The following is a 25075-nucleotide window of genomic DNA, read 5'->3' on the forward strand; positions in this document are numbered from 1 at the left end:
AGGATGATTTAGTATTGCCTACCACAGCAGGGTTTCTGTGCCATTTATCAGGGATTTTGTGAGGGTGCGCTGCAGCACCTTGAACGAACAATATTTTCTACTTTCCAGCCTGTCATACTGGAAGCACTTTGACCCAAACTGAACTTCTTGAGGGAAGAAACTTTTCCTTTCAGTGCTTCGTTGTTTTTGGAGGGAGGTGGTGACTGCACAGACAGAGAGAAGGGTGACTTGTCATCTACATAGGTTCATTGTTTTGCTCTGGGCAGCTCTGCAGCAAAGTTCACCTTCCTGTGTGTTCTGCAGCCATGGTAGCTATGCAGACAGATCACCCTGAAAGTGTCTATCTGCAGTTAGTACCACTTTTTGCTAATAAGGGCTAAGACTATATAAGTATTCAGAATGTTTAAAACCTTCCACCCTGAAATGTCGACTTTATTTAAGTGATTACAAATAAATGATTGTAAGTAAAGTATTTGCTTGTAAACTTTCAGGGCTTGATTGTTTTCTTATTTAACTCAATTTTGAATATCACTGCTGACAATTTTAATAGAAATCCTTCTTATTTGCATGAATCTGAGAAGACAACAGGGCCTGCAAATGCTTGACATGCTTTCAGAATAATACTAAAGAATCTTTAGACATGTGTATTTTAAAAATAGGGATTTGATGAGTGACAAAGACTTCTTTTTCTCAGTTGCAAGATAAGCCTTTGCCCTTTGTCCAAATATACTGTTGCAATAAAGTCTATTCTGGTTCCCACAGTAACAGTCCTGTTGGGGAATAACAGAACCAAACATGAGGAATAAAAGGGCATCATGTAATGCACAGTAGATGCTTCCCAAAATACCCTGGAACAGGGTCTTTCCTGATGTAAAATAAACCGGCTCCTGAGGATGTGGCACAGCACCTCTGTGGAGCAGGTAGTTGCTAGTGCAGAGGTCAGTACATGTATCAGATCAGGTATAGATCAGATATGTATCATGGCACTGCAGGCTCCCTGTAGATGTTAACTTTCAGAGCAGCTGCACCTCAGGACAATGTGGTGTTATATTTAGAAGCTCAGACTGGTCACCTGATGGTGTCCTGATTTAAGAACGATTTGGTCTACGCTTGCCATTCTTTGCTTAAGAATGGAAAGGGGAATAGCTGAAGAGCTGCCTTTGGCTCCTGTGCCACAAAGGGAATTCTTGTTTTGATACAAAGCATGCCTAGTGAGATTGCATTTTTCCCTACTGTGTTTAACTTCGGTCTGAGAAGGAAGCTCACACGAGGAATAAAATGTGTGCGCACAGCAGCCTCGAAGGATTTAATGGCTTACACGCGATTTTTTTGTTCCTTTTCTTCCGTTTGTGTTAATAAAATGGGAGAGCCGGTGGCTGGTTCTGATTTCGACTTCCAGCCTGGCTTTGCTCTTGCTTTTCTCCTTACTCCAGTTCTCCTTGTGCAGTGCTGCGTGGCGCTGGCAGCCTGAGAGGGAGCTCCAGTCACACACATACGCTCAGACCGCGGAGAGGAAATTAACATCAAGGAGCCCACATTTGCAATAGCGGGTGGTGCTGGGGGGGAGGCGAGGGAAAAATAAAATAAAAGCAACAGTCGAGTAAATGCTCGTCTCTTCTCGCCACCAGCACCTTGCACAGGTCTGAAATCGCTTGTTTTGCTTTGCTGTATTGCGCTTGCCTGGGATATGGAGAGGGGAGGGGGAGGGGAGGAAGGGGGAGGTTTAACTTTTACTTGACATTACCGGGTTATTGTCAGTTCCCCAGTGTTAAATCCCGCTGGTTTCCTCTCGCCCCCGCCCCCTCTCCGGGCTCGGCTCCCTCCAGTTAACTTTGTTCAAAGGGCTGCAGCAAGAAGGGCTCGTCCGGGCCTGGGACATATGTAGCGTAAAGTAAATTACCACCACAATGAGACCGGGGCCGGGAGTTGATCGGCGTGGCGAAGGATCTGCTTAGTTAGCGATTGCTGTTTCGGGGCGAGTGAAGGCCGGCGTGCCAAGGACACGCACACACACACCCGATGGATACAAAAGTCTGAAGAATTGCGGCCGCCGGATCGGTGCAGCAGCGGTGGCCAGAGCCATGCGTGTCACGGCCTCCTGAGAGGGGTGGGAAGGGAGTGGGGGAAGGAAGGGAGGAGGGAAGGAAGCAAGGAAGGAAAAAAAAACAGAAGAAGAAGAAGAAGGAAAGAACGAGAAAAAGAAAAGAGGGAGAAAGGAAAGCACGAGAGAGACGCGGGGTGGTGGAAAGTGTTTGCCTGCTTTTGTCTCGCAATACAGTGAACTGGAAGATGGAGATGGATGTTAAGGGAGTTTCTCCGTGCCCGGAGCCCATCCCCCCGGCGGTGGGGTCTGGCGGCTGCCCGCACCAGCGCCCGCACCACCGCGATGGGCAGCCCGCGGAGCCGGCCCCCGCTGCCGACAGCAGCCACCCGGAGCGGAAGCACAGCAGCGAGAAAGAGGACAAAAAGGTAGGTCCGCTCCGCCGCCGGCCGGCTGGCCGGCGCCGTGCCCGCCGGAGGGGCCGGCTGCCCGGGGCCGCGCTCGGCGGGGCGGGCGGCAAGTGGGGGGCTGCGGCGGGTTCGCTCCCGGCCGGCCGCGGCCGAGCCGCCGCAGGCAGCTCCGCGCCGCCCTTTGTCAGCGCGGCGGCGGGAGGCGGGGGGCCCGGCGGCGGAGGTTGTCTGAGGACACAGGGGCGGCCGGGCGGGGAGGCGCGGGGTCCTGGGCGCCGGGGGTTTTGCTGTCTGCCCTGCGGGAGCGGCGCGGCGAACTGCGGTCCAGGTGCCGCCGAGAAAGTTTACCTCACTTCGAGGGGCCAGTGTCGGCAGGGCCGCCGTTCCCCACCCCTCGCCTCTGTTCTCACCCGGCGGCGAGGGGCGAATCACCTGGGGGCGAGCATGGGCGCCGTGTCCCTCCAGCCCTGCTGTGTCATTGTGGAACGGGGGTACGGCTGCAGAGTGCCGAGTGAAAACCTGGGGGTGACGGAGTTCAACGAGAAATGGGTCAGGTTGCATCCTTTAGTGCGGATATGTCTGCCGCTGAAGAATCGGAAAGTAGGGAGGATGGGATGGAAAAAGGTTGCCGTTAAGATAATGTCATTGATCAGTGCTTTTGTCTGTGGGCACCGTCTTCATTTCCATTCATTTTCTCGGCATGGGTTCACCAAACTAAAGCCGATGAATTCTCTGTGTGTAGGTCTGTAACAGTCAGAGGCTGATAAATGTGTAAGTTTCATGTCATACGGTTATTGCTGCGAGAACCGATCCGTGTGTGCTAGACCGTAAAACATCCGTTTATATTTTATTGGAATCCGAGTATTTCTTTGAATGCACAGATACCCCAAAACAGATTACAGTCCTACCGTGAATGAAGAAAAGAAATGTTACTATGTACTGGATTTGAGCTGTGTTTGGTCAACTAGTTGTGCTATAGTTTGGTTTTGTTAGAAATGTATGAGAACGGTGACACAATGGAAGAGTGTAAACCAGCAGTGAAATGGATTAATGCAACAACAATGTCACACCACATATTTGCACTACTAGAGTTGCAATTTTCATGAGAAATAGAAGGTATTTTGAAAAAAAAAAAAAGGTATCTGACTGCAAAACACCCCAAGTTTGTAGTATTTACACCTTACACTTTTAGGTCTGTTACTGTTTGGTAAAATGTATCCTATTGTTTCAAATAAAAGAGAGTATCGACTGATCATTGAAACAGGGCATGGATAGCTTAATAAAGTGGATTCAAGGGTTTTATTTTTAAAATGATAACTAGTGATTTACATATTGTGATAGATGAGCACAGAATTGCATCTCCCCTGAGCTAATGAATATTTCATTCTGCCATGACTGCATGTTACTGTAGATAGCTAAATGATTTGTGTGTATGTGATTGTTTCTAGAATCACTTTCCTTGCATCGTTACTTAGAATGCTTTTAGTTCAAAATAATTAAAATGTAGAGCCACGGCTGCCATTTACATGAGTTGGTTGTGCCAGTGCCTTGAGCATTTAAAAACCATGTTATCAGCAGAAATCCATGCTCAATACTTACCTTCACACAGTTTGTCTGATGTTTGACCAAACTGTGGACATGAGGAAGGCCAAGAAGATGTGGATGGAGGTGAATGAACACTAGAGAAGGCCTGAGGATCTGTGATGTGACTAATTAATATGGTTAGAGAGATCAGCATTGCAGCATTTTATCCTGTATTTGCCAGAAACTAAAGTACTAGGTTTTTTTTTTTTTGGTCACTTTTCCAAGCATACTATTGCCAAGGCAGTTGCAATGCTTAGTTTGTGTTTTTTTGGGAAGTGTTGTGATATTTCAACCCTCCCTAAATGGATGGATTTTTTTCTGAATTCTGTCCCAGGACAACCAGTACTTCTTACTAGTGCAGAAGTATTTCAGATATCTGGTAAAAGAGTGGCACCATAAACGTGATGAGAAGGTGAAAACTCACTAAAGTGATTGTAAAACCCAACACTACTGTTAAAAAAATATTCCAGCCACAAAGCAAAACCCAAGAATTACTGGAAACCTCATCTAAGACCTTTCTAAATAGAGTGAGATAACAGTACCATTGTTTATTTGACCCTTAAACAAGTATCAGAGGCACACTGCTACATCCCAGAACTGTAAACATGATACCTGGAAATTGTAAAGGACATTAGAATCTGATTTCCTGGCATGTGTATACTGAACAGTAACTAAATATTAAGATGTTACAATATTTCATGATTCCACTATCAGGACTTGTGTTTTGGGATCACCCTTCAAGTGTTAAAAAGTCTCTATTTTATCACTGAGTTCCACTGGAGTTAAAAGAATTTTGCTTTTATCTGAAGGGAGATGGGTCAAATTTATGCTCTAATAAAGCTATTTTTTGTTGCGTGTTTTTTTTTTTTGTCATTGCCTCCAAGAGGAACATTTCTGAATTAATCAAAGAAAGGATCTTCCTAATTCTGTGGGATTTCAGTAGAAGGTACTACCATAGCGTCAATTTTATGAATCTTGGAGGATTTTTTTTTTCTGATGTATATTCATGTTGAACTTCAATACAATTATGAAACACGTGCATAACTTGAAATATAGCTCACTGTCTTCAGCTGGAATGCTGACATGTTGAAGGGTATGTTTAAGTGCTTTGTTGGAGGAGGGCCTAGGTTGCCTCCCATATATCTTTTGATGTAGAAACCGTGTCTGACCAATTTTATGAGAAGAGAAATTATGAAGATTGACTTTATAATTTATTAAGTATACAGTCCTCAGTGCTTTAAAGCATAGTTGCCATTTAGGTGGGAGAAAATTAAGCAGAAATAGTAGAGTAGAAGACAACTGATTCCATAAGGATACTTTTTTTTTTTTTCTCTTAAAGCAAAACACTTCAGAAGATGTTTTTTTCTCGTACAATGTAGGAGAAAACTCCTACAGCGTTTTCTGTTATTTTAGCTAAAAGCATGTGAGTCTCACCCCATATACAGCACCATGCTGGCATTCACCAGTATGGCAAAGTGAATGACTGAGGGACAGAACAACAGGCAAACCTGGCTGTTTATTCCCAGCAGGAGGTGCAGCTGATGCCCATGACATGTTGTGGGGGTAGATTGTCATGCTGTCTTGCCACTCTGTGACTTGTACAAAGGGCTGCAAGCCCAGAATTTTTACCAAGAGTTCATTCCAGCTGATATTGGAGTGGTAGCATCCTTGCAAGGATGTGGTGTGAAGAGCACTTTGCAAGTTGAAGGCAGCTCTACCATTCTATTGCAAATTGGTGATTGTGGGTGACTTTTGGCACAGCTGATCATAGTTTTCTCAGGAGTGGTACCCAGAGTTAGAACTTTAAAGCACTTGGCTGCAAGCAGACTGTTACAAGTGTTTCCATTTTCTAAACTACTGTGTTATCCCCCAAGTCCTCCAAAAGTTGATCCTAGGTATGGATTTGGTAATGTAATCTTGTATATACAAATAAGAGCATTTTATTTTGTTTTTCACTGAGGAGAACTCTCTCTCTGTCTGAGGTCTGTTCAAACTGTTTAGCCAAAATGATTTACAAGCACACCCAGGGCTTTCCCTTTATACCTACATTGCAGATACAAACCCCGTGTGAAATAGCTCCAAGGTGAAGAACTTTCTCTGTATTTACATGGAAATGAGCATGCCAAGGTTAGAGCAAAAGCAAGCCCATCTGGGCTGAGTACATTGTATTCTGGTTCAAAACCAATTTGCCGGTGTTTGATATAAGAGTTCTGAAGTGTTTTGTGAGCTTATTTGTCATTTCCCAGAATTCTCACCTGTAACAGCACAGTGTCAAAGTGCTTCCCAGGAGTGAGCTTCTAGAGGGGAAAAGCTGAGTGCTTTGGGGGAAGGCACTTGGTATTAACTCAGAAATTCTGTTCTACTGTACACATGACCTAATCATCAGCCTCTGAAAGCCTTCTTTTGTGGCTCTTCATTCATCCTCCACAAGTGGTAGGTCAGGTGGCAATTTTTTTTAAAAATAATTTGTCTTATGTATTTAGTTTTATTTGGTTTGGGAACCCATATGTTACTATGTATTTAGATTTAGAGAAGAGAAGACTTAAGAAATGCAGTTGATGCTTGAAGCAGATGATGGGGAGATGGGGGGCAGATCACTGCAGTGGCAGATCAGATGTGTTTATGTTACCCTAGACAGATTGTGCACAGGTGAGTAGTTGTCAACCACTGCCTTTTCTCTGGAGGTTCAGGTGTTGGTTTTTTTTTTTTTCAGATTAACTTGACCCAGCCCACTGAGCAACCTGAAGTTAAGATCTAAAAGCTGAAACTAAAATCAGTAGTGTATAAGTGCAGAGCAAAGGTAGACAACAGTCCCAGCTGCTGATGATAGCAGCTTCTGTTAATCTTATGAAATGTGACACTTTGTATTAGCTGGAGTTTCCAAGTAGTGAAGGCTTTATGCCACATGTATCATAGACTGTGGTCCTACCAAGATGTAAAGCCAGCATGAATAGTCAAGGTCAAGCCATTGTCTGGATGGACAAATTCTTAGCCACTCAGAAATGTCAGAAGATTTTACTTGTGGCTGTTGATATTCTGAGAGTTTGATGTCAGACAGAAGTTTCAGCGTCTCTTTAAAGTGTGGACAGAGCTGGAGAATAATGGGGTCTTCTCTAACTCAGTACTAAGAATGTTTCAGAAATCATTCCTCAGCTCAGTAACATCAACTCTGTCTATTCAGGTCCACTTTAAAGCACCTATGCTTCATTCTTAACTTGCTCCTTTCCATGCTGGGCCATCATGATATTGGTATTGATTTACATAGTTCAATATCTTCATGATGAAATGGTCTGGAAAAAAACTTACTCTGCACTAACATGCTGTTCTTCCAGAGCTCCCAGAGCCTTCTGGCTGGCTGAATGGTGAATCTGTCCCTAAGCCACAGACCCAGGATGTGCTGAGTCCCTCATATTCAGATGTTTGTCCTGCAGACTTCCAAGTCACAGCTCCAGGTTAGGCTCTAATTCATGGTGTAGTGGGGAGGCTCCCAGACACATCTACTCAGAATGGCTGCCCAGAGCCTCAATGCCTTGCAGGTCTCTCTGGAAGAGAGGTTTGGGTTCTTGGGTCCTATTGTTGCTGTGGGCAGCAAAGCTATTAACCATGCCATTAACCTGTTTCACTGGGCAAGGTCAAAGGCCAGCTGCTTTGAGGAGTACAAAAAAAATCAAATTAAAAGAAAAATCAAAACAGAGGAGATTGACTGTGAGCTGAAAGCCTTGCTGTGCAGGAAGGTTTGCTTTTGCATTTCCATGTGTAAGATGTACTCTGCCTCTCCTACTTCTCTTGCCTTCTCTCACCTTAGATGAAACTAGGATTGTGCCTTTATTACAAAAATAAGCAGAAGATAAGAATAGAGAGAAAGAGACAAACTGTTAGTACCTGAAAGGAAGGCAAGACTAATAAACTCATATTTTATTAGACATCAGAGAAACCATAAGGAGAATATATATGGGGAATCAGACCTCATAATTTTCATAGCTCCAAAATTATTCTACCTTGTATTCTGAGAATTCCTTTTACCGATACAGGAAAGAATCTACCTTAAGTAAATGCACACTTAAAATGTCTTTATTTGCTTATTGAGAATCTGCTATGTGGAGACTGGGGTCCAGCAGTGGTTTGATGTTAGAGTTAAAGCATAAAGTTAGAGAGGGAGGAATTGATTTCTGCATTTTGTCTGTGTCTGTACTGAAACAATATACATGATAGTGCATGTGAATGATTCTTTAGAATCTTACCCAATAATGAGACTTCTGAATGAAGAAGATGGTATTTGAAATAGCTCTTCCCTTAAACAAATTACGTGACAAATGTTTTGGCTAAGAGCAAACAGCTGTTTAAATTTTTCAACCAACTGATCAGTAAGTAGATGAAGCTTGAAAAGCTGATCACACTCTGGTTCCAGGGCTAAACCTAGAAATATTCATTGTAATGCAGAGATTTTGTGAAAAGAGTTAGCAACTTAGAGTTGAAGTTAAGTGCATATGTAGTTGATTAGGTAACAAATCCAGGGACATAAACAATGAACATCATGGGTGGGAGCTAAACAAGGCTCTTGAGTCATTGAAAAAGCACAACCACAAATTTTATGTGCAGAAGACACAGAACTGGCTCTCTGGCCAGAGGCAAATTTGTCTTGGCTGTTGAAGGATTGTGAGGATTTCTACTTGGAAGAAGATGCAGCACTGTAAAGGGCTTTGTTACCTTCCCTTAGCAGTGGGGACATTGCCTTTACTGAGCTGTAGTGGTATGTGTTTGTCCTGTGTACTGTGACTGGAAAGCAGTCCTCTTCAGGACTGCACATGACAGGGCTTGGCCAGTGCATGCCGTATCCTTCTCATTTACACAGCTTGTTCTCAAGCCCAGGATTCAGGGGAATTCCTGTCCAAGAGTGCCAGCTTGTAACAAATCTGAGGCTTCAAACAATGGGTAATCAATGAAGCTAGTCAAGAACAATACTCATGTTGTTGCATGCTATTCCCAGTGTTTTGCTAGATGCTCACAGTGTTTTTATACCATCTCTGTCTGTTGTAAAAGCTTACTGCACCCTTAACAGCACAGTCATTCTTACCATACTGAGGTTAAGGTTTGCTTAATTGCTCAGAGATAAGAGGGATATATAGGTACTGATGTACAAACTGGTTCAGTTTTTGTGTGGTTCCATATTCTCTGCCTGGCTATAGTCGTGTTGCTGACATAGAGAGTGGGATTATTTCCCAGCAGTTTGTGCTAGGTAGATTTTTGTACTGACTAGCTGTCAGTAGTAATTGTCTGGTAAGTGTACAAAAAGTTGCACAGCCTCAATAATCACTAGTTTCTAACACCCTGCCTCAGAAAATACCTAAAGAGTAAAGAAAGTAGGACTGCAGCTCTAAATCAGAAAAGTGGTAAGAGGGACACTACTGAGAAGAGAAGACTGAGAGGGGATCTAGTCAATGTCTATAAATATCTGAGGGGTGGGTGTCAAGTGGAGGGGGCCAGGCTCTTTTTGGTGGTTCACAGTGATAAGAGAAGGAAAAATGGGTTCAGACTTGAACATAGAAGATTTCAGCTCAACATGAGGAGAAACTTCTTTCCAGTGAGGGTGACAGAGCACTGGAATAGGCTGCCCAGGGGGGTTTTGGAGTCTCCTTCTCTGGAGACTTTCCAAACCCAGCTGGATGCATTCCTGTGCAGACTACCCTAAGTGATCCTGCTCTGGCAGGGGGGTTGGACCTGATGATCTCTTGAGGTCCCTTCCAACCTCTGATATACTGTGGTACTGTTAATAATTTCCATAAAAGTAATTGTTCAAACCAGGTTCTAATGTGATGCTTAAATATGTAGGACAGAAAAGAACAAGTCTTAAAGACGTTACAGATATTAAGTAGTTTCTTACTTCCTCACTCCTCATCCTTTCTCTGTGGCTCTGGAATTCTCATCTGTCCATAATGAAGACTGTTTTGTTTCCATTTCCCCACGTTGCATTCTGGGCTATATGGGGAATTTGCATTATTTCAGAAACTATAGTAAGCAGTGCATCTTAACTGGGATAAAATGAGACAAGGTTTGGCTCACCGTATGGACGAGGACAGTCTGTATGTATAAAATTTGTTAGCCAGGATTTACTAGAAAAAGAGTAATTCTTTAATGCCTAATGGCTTCTGCCATGTGTTTAAATGCAGCTGTTGTTTTCGTTACATGTTTTACTATTACATTGCAGAAGCAAAACAGAAATAGTTTCCTTGACTGAAAAGCAAGTGTTGGGTAAATAAAAATTACAAACTCCAGCCCAAAGCTTGGTTAATGTACTTGCTGTTCATGGCCTTCTGAGTTCATTGCATTGAACACCCTGGCCTAGAGTTTCAGAGTTTATTCTTTCCCCAAATATATTCTGCACAAGTCATTTGCAGTGATAATGTGATCAACAACAAAAAATACTGCAGGTAGATGAAATAAGTATTTCCCCATTTAGTTCTAGACCACCTGTGAAGGATTGTTGTCGTTGATTGGGGAGTAGAAAATAAAATGGAGTGGAAACTATGTCTGTTCCATTAGCATAGGTTCTGTGTTAATTGATTTCATCAGGTGCCTTAAGCACCACTGTCACCTCTTCTTTGCTATTAACTAATGATGATTGTCTCACTGAGGATATTACTGAGTCTGTACATGTTTGCAGGAGTCCATAGCAGAAAATCCCACTTTGGATCCAAACTACCATGCTCGAGATAAGCCTCAAGTTAAAGGGCTAGCATCTACTAAAAAACTAATTGTTGTAGCTGTTATATTTAGTAGTAATTTGTTATTAGCTGTAGTATAATGAATATATACTGTGCTTTACTGAGAGTTCAAAAGGAGTGCCTTATTGCCTTGAGGTAGTCACCATGTGAATCGGACAGGAGACAGGAAGGATAGCTGCAAGTCCCCACAGAGGGGCAGGTGAGCATGTTGTGTGGGGGGAGGATGTAAACAACTTCTGCTCTTAAGGTGAAGAGAGCAGAGAGGGAGTCTTTGCTGGAAAGCCAATTGAAAACAGCAACTCTTGTGTAGGACTGGAAGGAGTTTGCAAGGTTCTTATTTTGAGATGAAGGAACTTTATGAAGTGTGTGTTGGGGTCCATGCGGAGTTAAGGAAGCACACAACAGAATCTCTCAGAGTTTGCAAAATGCCTGTCTGGCCTTCAGAGACCTCTTGCAGTGCCCTGGTTAGCCTTGTTAACTTTATTGAGCGTGCTTTGAGGACATACAGACTTTCAAGGTATATGAAAACCACTTCTAATAATTAATTGGCTCACTCTCTCCCACCTATTGCTTCATGTCTAATAAAAGGGAACGGCAAGTTCTTGCCGAAGCCAGCAGATACAGTAATCTTTGAGATATGACAGGCTAGAAGTGATATCCCCAAAGATCTTAGAAGTGAAAAAATCCCCCTTTTTTTTCCTCCTGTCTTATTTCTTCTATGACTCTCAAATGATGTACTCTTAGACTAATTTTTCCCTGATCTAGTAAGAGTCCATTTTAGAGAATGAGAATTGTGTATGTGTTTGAACTGATTTATAACTGGAAGTGTGTTTCAACTTTACTGTCTCAGGGAGACATGCTGAAATTTCCAAGTGATACAACTGACTTCTGCTTTGAGTGGAGCAGCTACCACCCACACTGTCATCTACATCCATGTGCACACAGTGTGACACAGGAAATGACACACCATTATCAGGTGGCTGTTAGCATGGATGCAGGGAATCAGTGAGCTTGCTGACATGATGTCAAAGGCAGGCATCCACAGATGTTCTGTAGTCACTTTAGTTAAAGTGTGCCTGTTGTGCATGTGGGGAAATTTTGTTTAAGCAGAGAACACTTAAATTTTAGAGGAGGCCATACATGTGTTTCTATAGGGAAAAAGAAGGAAACCAGCAAGCTGAATGGGAAGGAAAGCCATATAGGTTTTCAAGAGGGCAAGAGGAGCAAGGTGGTAACAAAGGGTCAGACATTCATGCCAAACCTGACTTTAGCTGCCTCCCACAGAAGAGAAGTGGCTAATGTGGTCAAGTTTACTGTCACCTGCTGTTGTGGTCTTACGCAACATGTAGCCTTGTTAGACTTCAAAATGGGAACCAAAAGTGCCACTTCTTGAACTTACCTCTTGAAGAGGGCATACCCGGTGCAGATGATAAATAAATGATGAATCAGTTCTAAGAGAAGCCATGTGGAGATTACAGAGTCAGAGACAATCAAGGTCAACGTGACTCAGGGAGTCTTTCCAGGAAGAGCCATACCACAGGACTGTCATGACATAATGAGCCAGATCTACATCAGAACTGGAATTACTGAGTGTTGGGAAATATTGCTCGGGGCAGGAACAAAGCTCTGACTTCTCTGTCTGGCCTGGTTTCTGCTATGCACATTCTTCTGCCTGCTAATAAGACTCAGCATTTTTCTCTCTTTAGTTACTGTTTCATAGTCATATCCTTTTGCATACAGAACAGTTACTAAGGTCAAGTAATGCAGTCACAACTGTGCTTAGCAGCTATTGCTTTGAAGCAAGATTTCCTCACAACAGGCTGTCTGTTGGATCGTAGTGTGCCGTAGACTGTGGCTAAGAACTATCCTTAACACCCAACGTTGTCTGCAGGCACAAGCAGAGCCCCACTTAAAGACACCTGACTGCAGTGCCAGCCTGCATTTCACAAATCTCTGTTCATGCTAGCTATGATCACTTCATGACACCTCTTAGGCATACATCTACAGCTTGATGATAACTGGAAGAAACCAGGGCTGTTAAAATGAGATAACCATAGATAACAGGCATTAGGTATTGTGTACTGTATTATTAAGAACTAGGGGCAGGAACACACAGTGATACAACACTTAACAGGTGGCTGAGGCATTTCTCTCTTATTTGCTGAATGAGGTGACTTGTTTGTCACCTACAGAAAGGAAAGTTGTGGATGGATCTGTCATAGGTAGAACCTTGCCATTTTTCAGATGCAGGTCAGAGCAGTTACACCTATTGACACACAGTTCTGTGGTGTCAATAGTCTCAGCATGCAGTGTGGTCCTTGCTTTGTTGTACATCTTGAGTTCCGTTCTCATGCTGCACCAGAGACCATCACAGCTACCCAGAAGACTGTGAGGAAGAGGACAGGACTTCAGCACTCAGGTTCAGGACCTCTGAAAGGTGATGTGGAGATTACTGCAGAGAATTTAAAAGGTGAGGTACCAAATGATAACTACAGAAATGCCCTGTGCTCCAAGCTACTCTGTGCACAAACAAAGATGTATATATATATTGTGCAGAGTAAAGGTAGAAAATACTAAGATCTGCTTCCAACCAAGACCTGTTGTATTATAGTGGTGCATAAAATAATGGGGGAAAAGCATATGTCCAACAGTTAGAGTAACAGAAGAATAAAAGTAACAGAATAACAAGAAGAATAAAGAATAAGGTAAGAATAACAGAACTTATATTTAAAAGCCAAAACAACAGAAAATGGATAAAGCAGCAGTCACAGGATGACAGAATGGTAGGGGTTGCAAGGGCCCTCTGGGCATCTAGTCCAACCCCCCTGCTAAAGCAGATTTACCTGGTTGTGCAGGGCTGTGTCCAGGAGGGTTTGGAAAGTCACCAGAGAAGGAAACTACACAGCCTCTCTGGTCAGCCTGTTCCAGTGCTGCAGCACCCTCAAAGGGAAGAAGCTTTTCCTCCTGTTCAGATGGAACTGAACAGGTTACTGGGCACCACTGAAAAGAGTGTGGCCCCATTCTCTTGAAACTCACCCTTATGCTATCAGTAAGCATTGCAACCTGTATACTTACATGTTCATGTAGCATTCAGTAAAATGTTTTAATAGTGTAAAATTGTATTTCCTACTATATCAAAAAACAGTCTTAGAACTCAGCAAAAGTGTGCTGGGGATGTGTTACCTAACCTAAAGCACTTTTTGGTATCAGATAGTTCCTATAAAGTGCTAGTGTAATAACTGAACAATGGCTTTGAAGCCTCTTATAAAGAAAACATATTTTAAAGTTGAAATCATCAGCAGACTTGCCATTTTCCTTTAGTGATATTTTAAAAGTGTTATTTAATTATAATGCAATAGCTGAAATTTCGAGTGGTCTCCTTTTTTCTTCCTATGTAGAAGGGATGCATAACAATGCCAAATGTTTCTGTTGATGCTAGAGCCTTAGCTTGCACAACAAATTTATAAGAAAAGAATGCTTTATCCTCTTGCTTTTGCAGGAACGTCCGTAACACATCTGTAATAGAGTCAGGTTCCTTTTTTAGCAGCAGCTGGTGATGGCATTCTTAAGAAGGGGCTGAATTTTCATACCTACAAATATATTTGTCAACAAGTATGAACACACAAGGGAACAGAATGTTAGGGGTTGGAAGGGACCTCCAGAGATCATCGAGTCCAACCCCCCTGCCAGAAAGTGGTCACCTAGGGCAGGTCACACAGGAACAGTTCAGTCATGTTTTGCTTTCATTTTCTCTCTTTTGTGCTGGGCTGTGACTTCCAACTGTCAGCTCTTTCAGCTGAGCCTCAGCCTTTTAATAATTGCTGCAGCATGCCAACCCCTTTAAAATTACCATATGTCAACTGAAAGTATGCATATTGGGTTGTCCCACTTTACCCTCCCTGTGTGGCTTCTGGTGACTTTGGTGATTACTTTAGCTGACAATTTGGGCCCCTGGCAGGAAAGTCTCAGGTGTATTTGATGTGGCTCTGCTGAGTCCAGGAGAGTCACAGAATCACAGAATTAATAAGGTTGGAAAAAGACCTCAAGGATCATCAAAGTCCATGATGACACCTGTCACCCAAGACCTCATGACTACTAAACCATGTCACCAAGTGCCACGTCCAATCCCCTCTTGAACACCTCCAGGGATGGTGGCTCCACCACCTCCCTGGGCAGCACATTGCAACGTCTAACAACTCTCTCCATGAAGAACTTTCTCCTCACCTCGAGCCTAATCAAGTCAGTCCAGAAGCAGACAGTGAAAAGAATGGCTCTGGGAGGCAGATGTGCTATTGAGCAGGCAGACTTAAATCCCTTCTTTCCTTGCCTGAATATTTAGCCAGCCAGGAAACAGTTATACTGTAGGCTGTGTGATCTCTGCCGGAATTTCCTCCCGAGAAGACCTGGCTATGTAAGCAAAAGAATTTGTTTGTCCTAATGCATACCCAAGGTTTTGACTAATCCCATCACTGTAGGATGTTAGCACCTTTCAAATAGTGACAAAAAGATGAGTGGGGAAGAGCTTACTCATGGCAAACCTTGTGTCAATGGTCATTAGCCACTGTGTGTATGTCTGCTTTTGGCCTGTGTCCAGTGACTGGTTCCTGACTGTGAACCGGAGCTTTTACTGGCATTTTTTTTGTGTCCAACATCCAATTTGGACCTGTGCTGCAGAGGAAATCAGTAGTAAGCTAGCAGCAGAGTGCCCAATAGTAAGAGGATGACAAGTCTTTTCCAGTCTTGTGTGAATGTTACTGAATGAGCAGTCAGCGTGCTAGGGGCCAGTGAGCCAACAAATACATTCAGTGTTCCCACAAAGTAGTCTTCAGAATAGTAGGAGGTGTGATTATGAAGGGGAGGCATTTGAAAGCTGTAGATAGTGGATTTTGGCAGGGGAAGTGAGCTGGCAGGAAGGTGTTTTGAAGCTAAATGGGGCTCTGCCTAAGCCTTTCTCACAGCAGCTCTGCCCAACCAGCTAGCATGTCCTGCTGGCAGGGAGCAGCACAAGGAAGAAGGCTGCTGAGGTTTTTCCCTGTGGGAAAAGAGGAGTAAAAGTTACAGGGCACTGCCAAATGGACACATACATGGGGTGGACACAAAGAAATCTGAAGGGGCATCTCTGCCAGGACTGCAGCTACAGCAGTGACCAGGACTGGCTGTGTCTTTCAGCTGCTTTCACCGTGTGTGTGCATGTGGTGCAAGTGAGGTCTATGAGGCTGCATTATCAGACATGCTCTCCTTTTATATTAGCTGTATTATTTACCAGTTTTGAAAATTATTCAGTGGGGGATAACTAGAGATGGTGATGGGTCTAGTCAGCCTTCCAGGGAGCACAACAATTGCTGTGTGAATAGAGGTGAACTTGGCAGGCACCTTGGTGGCTGCTCTCTCTAACCTGAGCATTAGTTCTCTTGTGTTTATGTGCACACCTCTTCTCTGTGATTAGCCTTAATGGAAGCACCTTTATGAGGGCCCCTTGGCAGCAACAACGTCATAGGTGAAGTGGAAGGCAGGAGGTGTTCAGTCTTTTTCATTTTAAATTAAGTAAGGCAAAATACACAGTAAGTGAAGTCTGGATTTGCATGCTGATTTGTGTGCCTGTATAACAGATCATAATGCTAACATGGGAAATTACTGTCTTTCAATTCAGTGACCTGTATATTCGATTTTCAGAATTGTTTTCTTCTTTGTAACTTTCCATAAGTTTCTATTGCAAAATAGTGCCTCTAAATTCCTTGTGACGTACTCCAGCACTTTGTAGACTAGTAGATACGGATGTTGCTTTCTATTGGAAAGTACTTTTTTATTAAAATCCATTGGCAGCTTTTCAATAAATTCTTTTTTTTTCCCCTCTCTGTCAAATGTGTTATTATGAGCATAACAATGAATGCTATCATTAAGAAATGCCACACATTTAGTAGCCATAATTTAAAACTTTTATTCCATGAGCAAATGTGTGTGTGCCTCTGTGTGTAAAAGCCAGCTTTCATTGGATTTTTGAATGCAGCTAAGCCTTGGGATGGACTAGCAAATGTCCTTTGTTTAAACTCTAACAATGCATGTATTTTGTACTTTTGAAATTAATTTTTATAGCAGATTTCATTATCTCTCTGTTGTGTTCTGGGTACAATGGAACAGCTCACTTGCAGCCGAATTAAAATCTGTGCTTTAATAGCAATTTGACTTTCCCAGGCAACAAGCTATCTCCTGCCAGCGGAGGTGCTATCAAGGTAAAACGTGTTAAGTTAATTCTGTAACAAATCCCTGTGTTGCTGATGGAAAATATTTCAGAAGAATCACTCCTGGCCATGCATGGGAGCTTCATGAATATCGGGATAATGGAGATTACTCTCTCTGAGGGGTCTGCTGAAATATGTCCTTTCCCCAAGCACTGTCTGGATTCTTCTTGGAAGTCCTCGTGGATCAGAAAGTAGCTATGGTCTAACTACATTTTCATTTGCTTTACTTTATCAAATTGTGTGATTTTAAACTGATGTTAGGAGTTTGGTGAAAAATCCTGTGTGGATACACGTAATTCAGTTAAACCTAGCTAATAAAAAATTAATATGAATGGGCAATTTACAGGTTTAAGCTCAGACAACAGAGTAAGTTTTTAACTGTTTACCTAAATCAGTTTTTAAACAGACAAGGGAAGACTTTCATCTAGTACAAGACTGAGAAGATTGGGACTGTTTACCTTGGAGAGGAGATGAATCAGATGAATCAGAAGTGAGATGATAAAAGGTTACAGACAATGATGGCACAGGCTTTAGAGAGCAAGAAATGCTCTTCTGCTGCCAGGGAAGAACAAGGAGAATTCAGTGAAACTTTAAAGTGGCAGAGTCAAAAGAAAGTAAAATGAAACGCTTTGCCATGCAGTGAACTACTTACAGATGGAACTCCTTGGCTATCTCTGAGGACAAGAGTTTAATGGGACTCCAGAGGAATAGAGATTTATGTGCAGGTTAGGGTTAAGCTTGATTTAACTGGAGGAGAAAGTTTGACTGAAGATGAGCTCTGCAGCTTGGTGGTGCGAGAGCATGTGAAGGCTTAGAAAGCTAAGCACCAATGTGTAGCTGTTTATGTGGATAACAAAGGTATCCACCTGCAAAGGCAGGGATTGAAAAGGAAAAAGAGTGGTGGAGATGGTAAAAGCCTCTTTGGTTCAAACTTCTCTGCTATTAGTGATGTCAGAAGGACTTTTTCCCATGTCTTTCCTATATGCAGCTGCTGGTGCAATCTTTTGGTTGCAGGATTTGGGCTGGGTAGATCTCCAGTAGCAATTGTTTTTTTCCAGTACAGATCACCACAGTTGTACTCATTTCCTTCCAAAAGTTCATCATGTCTGGTTATGCCTTAATGTCTATAACAGGCTCTGTTACAGTTTCATTAGTGTTTCTAATGAGAAAACGTGGCAAATTTGTAAAGATGACTGTCTCTCCCACATACTTGGATAGCAGGAAGTACCTGTGTCTGATTACCAGAGTATGAAAAAGGACAGGCCTGGAGAACTCTCAGTGTTGCTTAATGCTGGGTCCTTGGGAAAGGAAATTCGTTGTAGGACAAGGTGGCTCTGTTCGTGGTTGTACCTGCAATTCGAATGGACTAGGGTCCCTTTGTAAATAGTTGTAAAGAAGCAGTGCAGACAGAGCAGAAAAACAAAGATGCCCTTCTGCTTCACTCTGGTGACTTTATTCTCTTCAACGTACCAAGACACCTCTTGAACACAGTTTCTAGAGCTTAAATAGAATATATTTTGCTGATCAAAGCAGAGGAGCCTGGAATCGGGCTTCTGAGCTGGATTTGTGAAGGCAATGGGAAAGACTGCAATGTGGAGTTAACCAGCCTTTCTGGGTTGGTCTCAGTTCAGCCTGGAGAGCTGTGTGCTACACAGAAGAGAGTCTGTAAAGTGACTTCTTTTTCATGTGGGTTCCTGCCTTTTTGTTCCTTACTGCTCTGAAGCAGACAGGAAGGGTGTTGTTGCTGCCTCTTGGCTCTCCTTAGTCAGCAGCTGCTGCTTTGTTACCTGTGGAAGAAGTGTAATCATCTCCCCAGGTAGGCAGCTAGGTTGTTCTGGGATCCAGCTGTGAATCTTCTGTGTGGCTGCTACAGCCTGCCCATTGTGGCAGCCCAAGAACGTGTACAGGATGCCATTTCTTTGTCTAACATGGTCAGCTAACCCTGCCAGGTTGTTTAATCCACACACAAATTCTCTCACTCTTTGCTGTTTATGGAGGAATGGGGTCACAAGTCAAGTCAAAGGGCATTTAATGATTGACTTTGTCCCTCTCATCTACCCTCACACACTGCCATCCTTAATCATGCCTACAGTTTCAGTAGATGAATTGCACTATGGTGGAAAGACTTTGATGTGCAGATCTGACATTGCTCATTATTGTGTCTTCTGTAAGTACTGTCATGAACTCCACAGGGTTACAGGTTGTTGGGAATGACTCAGTCCTATTCAAAGGCTGAGAAGTACCTTCTGTGCACAGAGGAACTATGTTTGTTTTGGTTTATTGTTATTCTATTGTTATTCGTTAATATGAGAGTCAGGCATTGGCCAAGAGAAAGCTGAGATTAACTTTTTTTTCCTACTGCTTCTTTCTCCTCTCTATTTCTTCTAATCCTTCTTTGTGAAATTCTGAGGACACAGCTTCATTAGACGTGGTGAATTTGAGGTAGAGTTGCTGGGTCAGTGGGGGAAGAGAGCCGGTCAAAGGATTTTCCAAAAAGATTTCATTTAAAACATTTCAGATTTGATCTAATTTCAGTAAGTCCAAGACGAGTTCTTGCAGCTGCATCTGGACTCATGGCAGGCTGAAGGGGAAGTTGTTGCTTGAAGTTATTTCTTGCAGAAAATCCGTATATCCTTGCACTCTGAAGTCCCAGCAGTAAATGGCACTTAACTCTTAGGTCCTCAGCAAAAAGCCTAGATATTTGAAAGCGTCAAGTTAGGTCTGGAAAGGCAGCTGGTTTCTCAGACCACAGCATCATTGCTGCCAGCAGAGTGTTTAGCCCTCCTGGAGCCCTGGCCCCAAGACCTCCTTGGTGAAAATGCCATGTTTCTCAGGCTTATGGTTGCTGCTAGCACAAATGCCAGTTTCCCTGAGCTGTAGAGAAGTGGAGGGAGCACCTTGCTCCCAGAAGAGCAGCCTGCAGTCTCTCCCGGCTATATGGCACAGCATCTTTTAAAATTGTATTCTGTTTGCTAAAATATTGCTTCAAAAAGGAATTTGAAAGCAAACAAGTAATTCCTGGTGAACAAGAACTGCTGTCTCCTGGCTGGCTCCAAAGGGGAGCCTGAGAGCAGCTTTCCAGCTGTGTGGAGGAGCAACTTCTCCTGTTAAAGAGAGGCAGCAATGCATTTCTCTCCCCAGCTGGCACTTCTTGCAGCTCATGGTTGTGGCTCTTCCTGGTGGAAGCAGAGCTCTCCAGAGAGCTCCTGGCTAATGGCACAGCCTAATGGAAGCCCCCTGTGCTAGGTGGTGCTGGAGGTGGAACCAGGAGCATTGCAGCTGGCATTAGGAAGTCAGGCCCTGTAACTAAAAGCTGTAGTGATTAATTTCCTTCATGGATAGACAGTTGAGGCATGTGTTAGAAAGAGTGACTAGTGCTAGGACTAGGGGGAATGAAGCAAAACTAGAAGTGGGTAGATTCTGTTGGGATATTAGGAAAAAGTTCTTCCCCATGAGGGTGTTGAGACACTGGAACAAGTTGCCCAGGGAGGTGGTAGAAGCCTCATCCCTGGAAGTTTTCAAGGCCAGGCTGGATGTGGCTGTGAGCAACCTGATGTAGTGTGAGGTGTCCCTGCCCATGGCAGGGGTTTGGAACTGGATGATCCTTGAGGTCCCTTCCAACCCTGACAATTCTGTGATAAGTAATATTAATAGAAAAACAAGACTGTTGTGCAAATACAGGTTTTAGAGAGGTTGGTAGTTTTAGAAAAGTCCTTTTCTGAAGCTTACCTATTGCATTTTTTTAAATACTGTTTGCATGTTAAAATATACTGCAAGTATCAGTGTATGCCTTATATTTAGATCTAATACTGTGGCTATAAAATAAGCCATTTAGAATAATATGCACTTGGACTCCATTAATTTTGTGTGTTAGCCTAACATTTCTGCTGTAGCAAGGTGATTTTTATGTAAATAGAGAAGTTTAGATTGTAAAGTAAATAATTTCCATTCTGTATTCAGCGACTGAACTATATTTCTTTTTGACACTTTTGCAAAAGGTGTTGCACAGGATTAGTAACAAAATCAGTCACTAGAACTTTTATATTTAATTTCACCCAGCTGTGCTAACTGAAAGAGGCAGTATTATGTTAGAGAAATACAATATTTTCTTTGTTTGGGGAAGAGGGTGTTACCTGTGATTTGCTTATTTGTGGTTGTTGGTTGTTGTTTGGAATGCTAACATTTTGGAGCTGAAATTAATGAAGTTGAGAGCCGTGAACTAGAAGAAAATAGTATAAAAGAGGAAAATGTGTGCTCTTGTGAAAAATCCCTCTGCAGGTAATAGTATAGCTATGTTTCTTTTTTTTTTTTTTTCCTTAGCTACCAGGAGGTAAAGTAGGTAGCTGGAAAATGCCTACGTTTTCCAGCTCCCTAGGATACTAATAAGCATACTCCTGGTATGAGCACTGCATATAATGCTTTTACCAACTCAGCCTGCTGCTGATTTGACACTGGTACCATCAAATCACAGGCCATACCAATTGTGGTTAGGTGCTGTCACAGTAAATTCAACCCTCATCTGTTAGGGAAAGAGTCTAGGTGAAAAGCCACTTCCACCATCAAAGTGGCCATTTATTGCTTTTATTTCCTCTAATTGGAAATGATGATCAATGAGAATAATTTATAAAACTTGTCCAGGGTAGTGATTCTCTGCTTAAAATGACTTCTGCCTACGGCACTGTAATTGCAATCAGGTTTGTGCCATATGATTGTAATGGGATTCAGAACGTAATGATGTATGTGGTTAAGTTGCTCACAGTACTTGACAAATAGACCTGAGTGGGTTATTTCTCCAGTAGGTACTTAATTGTGTTTGACCTTTTATTTTTATTTATTTATTTATTTTTTTTTTTAATCCAAGCCTTTGAGTAAAGTATTACCTTCTCTGGAATTAGGTGCTGGAGTGAAACATTTGGTGGGCCTGCTTAACAGTTCTTCTGTGCTACAGTAGCAATGAATGTCTGTAGAAGTAAACTTTCTATTTTAAAGGTCATTATTTGTCTTTAACACGGTACAGCTTAGAGAGCTAATAATTGCAACCTAATTTATGAAGGAGGATTAAAAAGACTGAAAAATCTAAAGATTAGCTAAACGATGACTAGGAAGCAAGGTGCTGGAAGTCAGCCTCTTGGTTTTGTTCGCATTGTGTATCTGGGTGAAGTTCTTAGTCTTTGGTTTCAAGAGAGTGAAACTAGATCTTCTAGTCATCCTTTTTGGTCTTAAAGCACATGCAACCTCCTCATCTAATTCTTTGAAACCTGAGGAGGACCACGGTTCTTCTTTACATGAAGAAATACTTTGCCCTACAAACAAAAATACTTTGCCCTACAAACAAACCGATGAGGAAGGTGGTGAGGGGGGACAGTTTTGCTGTAATGCTTGGGGGCACAAGGGATGTTTGGGTGCTGATGGACTTCCAGTAACACAGTTGTGCCACTACGTTGTTTTCCTGGGTCAGGGTGGAGTCTATGTCAGCCAGCTCTTGTTACGCACAGAGGCTGCTTTGCTTTTTGCTCTGATCGAAAATGTTCTTAGTCCTGGCTCTCCCTTACACCCTTTCTGACTCAGATTAATTGGAGTCACCTGTATGGGAGTTATTTTGATTTTACAACCATTTTAGGGGCAGACTGCGTTTCATTAACTTTACGAAGCCTATGCTGGTGTGGACAAGGGTTTGCAGGGCTGAAACATTTCTCACTGATGAGATTGGTTCAACGATAATTGCTCTTATGGATCTGTTCTGGATTTGGCTGCTTCACTTGCCAGCACAATTAGTTCTGTAGCATCTGGAAAATGGCTGTGCATCATATATTACCATCATAAGAATCATTATTATAGTATGTTATTTATCTCTAACAGTGCCCACCATTTATGTAGGCTTTCCAAAATGTAAGATCTTTACTCTGAAGTAATCACAAACTAAATAATCAGGAGCTTACCAGCATTTAGAAACTAAGCATCATTGCCAGCTAGCTCCGTAGAGTACTATGGCATGGCTCATAGTGCATCAGTTAAGAGCCGCTGATCAAAATCCCACAGAGTAACAAAATTAATGGAAGGGCAAGCAGTGGAGCCTCTTGCAGTATTTCAGTGTGGTAAAGCTCCATTTCTAAATTAGGAGAGGGTGCATTACCAGGTGTGGTAGTTTTAGGCTGGTGCCTAGGAAAAATCTCCACAAATTGAGTAGAAAAGTGGTAGAATGTAAATAAATTACCATTGGGTATAAAAGGGAAAAGAATGATGAGGTCTAAATAATCTCATTGGTCTGATAACTAACATAAAATTAGTTGTATAAACTAATTGTTTCTCTTTTCGGTTTCTTTCACTCTAGCAGATACCTGCTGGTGTTTTTGCTTGGCTGTTGCTGACCTTGGCTCAGTACTAACAAGCTATCTCTGTTCTTCTTTCTCTCTCTTTTACCTTGTATAGGGTGGGGGAAAGGAGCAGGGAGGGGGAAGCTGTTAGTAGCCCCCTGGTTTTGTCCAGGGGGATGCTTGTGTTGTTTATAAATTGTAAATATATGTAAATCTTGTATATTTTGTACATACTCATTGTATTCCACATCTTTTATTTTAGTCTTGCTTGTAAATATGGCTTCATTTGCTTTCCAACTGAGCTGGTCTGGCAATTTTATTTTGGGAGGGTAATTCACACAGTATCACAGTCTCACAGTATATCAGAGGTTGGAAGGGACCTCAAGAGATCTCAGGTCCAACCCCCCTGCCAGAGCAGGATTACTTAGGATAGTCTGCACAGGGACACATCCAGGTGGGTTTGGAAAGTCTCCAGAGAAGGAGACTCCACAACCCCCGTGGGCATCCTGTTCCAGTGCTCTGTCACCCTCACTGGAAAGAAGTTTCTCCTCATGTTGAGCTGAAATCTTCTATGTTCTAGTTTGAACCCATTGTTCCTTGTCTTATCACTGTGAGCCACCAAAAAGAGCCTGGCCCCCTGCACTTGACACCCACCCCTCTGATATTTATAGACATTGATCAGATCCCCTCTCAGTCTTCTCTTCTCAACACTAAACAGCCCCAGGGCTCTCAGTCTCTCTTCACAGGGGAGATGCTTGAGTCCCCTAAACATCCTCATGGCTCTCTGTTGGATTCTCTCCAGCAGGTCTCTGTCTCTCTTGAACTGGGGAGCCCAAAACTGGACACAGTATTGCAGGTGTGGTCTCACCAGAGCAGAGAAAAGAGGTAGAAGAACTTCCCTAGCCCTGCTGGACACACCTTTCTTGATGCATCCCAGGATCCCATTGGCTCTCTTGGCCACAAGAGCACATTGGTGTTCCATGGAGAACTTGCTGTCCACTCAAGGTCTTGCAGCACTGCAAGGTCTTTCTCTGTGGAGCAGAGGCAGGGCAGGCAGGGCAGCCCCTAATCTGTACTGGTGCCTGTTGTTATTTCTCCCCAGTTCAGCCCACCACACCAGGCTTTCAACTTGTTACTGAGCCAAAAGTGAATGTTGCCCATTAAACACCACGGGACAGCAGCATCTTTGCGAGGAAGCCACACGATCAACTGTGCAGGAGAAAGCAGAGTTTTCTTTGGTAGCTGAAAAATAGCTACCTGTTTGAACCTGTACAGAGGCTGAAGTGTGAGAAAGGCAGAAGGAGACTGGTCAAAAGTAAAGGAGAATAACTGGAGTTGAGCCTCAGTGAAAATGGGGTGACAACTCCAGTGCCTGTCTTCCATGCCTTTGCTTTCATTAGACTTGTTGAACTGTAGCTGCTTGTATGTGTGTAGACATACTGAATGCAGTGGTGCACCAGCAATAGTTAACAATTTTGTTTCATATTTTTTCTAGAAACTGCTCAGTGCTCCAAATTGTAAGAAACAAATTCACAAAGTAAATGGAGCTGCAGAATTCTGTTGCTTAGTTAATATTTTGCAGCATGCAGGGTCTCCTTTCATTTTCTCTTAAGCAAAGAAGAGTTCAAAGCATGATGTGAGGCACACTGTCTTTTGGATTTGTTTTAATTTTGTGTAAGATATTTCTGTGAATGAATGTGAGTTCTCTTCCCCTCAAGAATTCTGGGCAGATGGTTTTATGGCTGTTTAATTGATAATCAAGACT

The 25075-nt window shown here is 42.8% G+C and overlaps 1 protein-coding gene across 1 annotated transcript in view; it reads left to right on the forward strand.

Annotated features, from left to right (window-relative positions):
• Positions 1–2289: 2289 nt before the first annotated feature.
• RBMS3 (RNA binding motif single stranded interacting protein 3) overlaps positions 2290–25075 on the forward strand; it is a 688691-nt gene continuing 665905 nt past the window's right edge. Inside the window, exon 1 of the mRNA XM_054384815.1 lies at positions 2290–2469. Within this exon, the coding sequence (XP_054240790.1) occupies positions 2290–2469 (180 nt within the window). The remainder of the gene's footprint in view (positions 2470–25075) is intronic.

Source organism: Indicator indicator, chromosome 11, assembly GCF_027791375.1.
Source record: "Indicator indicator isolate 239-I01 chromosome 11, UM_Iind_1.1, whole genome shotgun sequence".
Classification (NCBI taxonomy): domain Eukaryota; kingdom Metazoa; phylum Chordata; class Aves; order Piciformes; family Indicatoridae; genus Indicator; species Indicator indicator.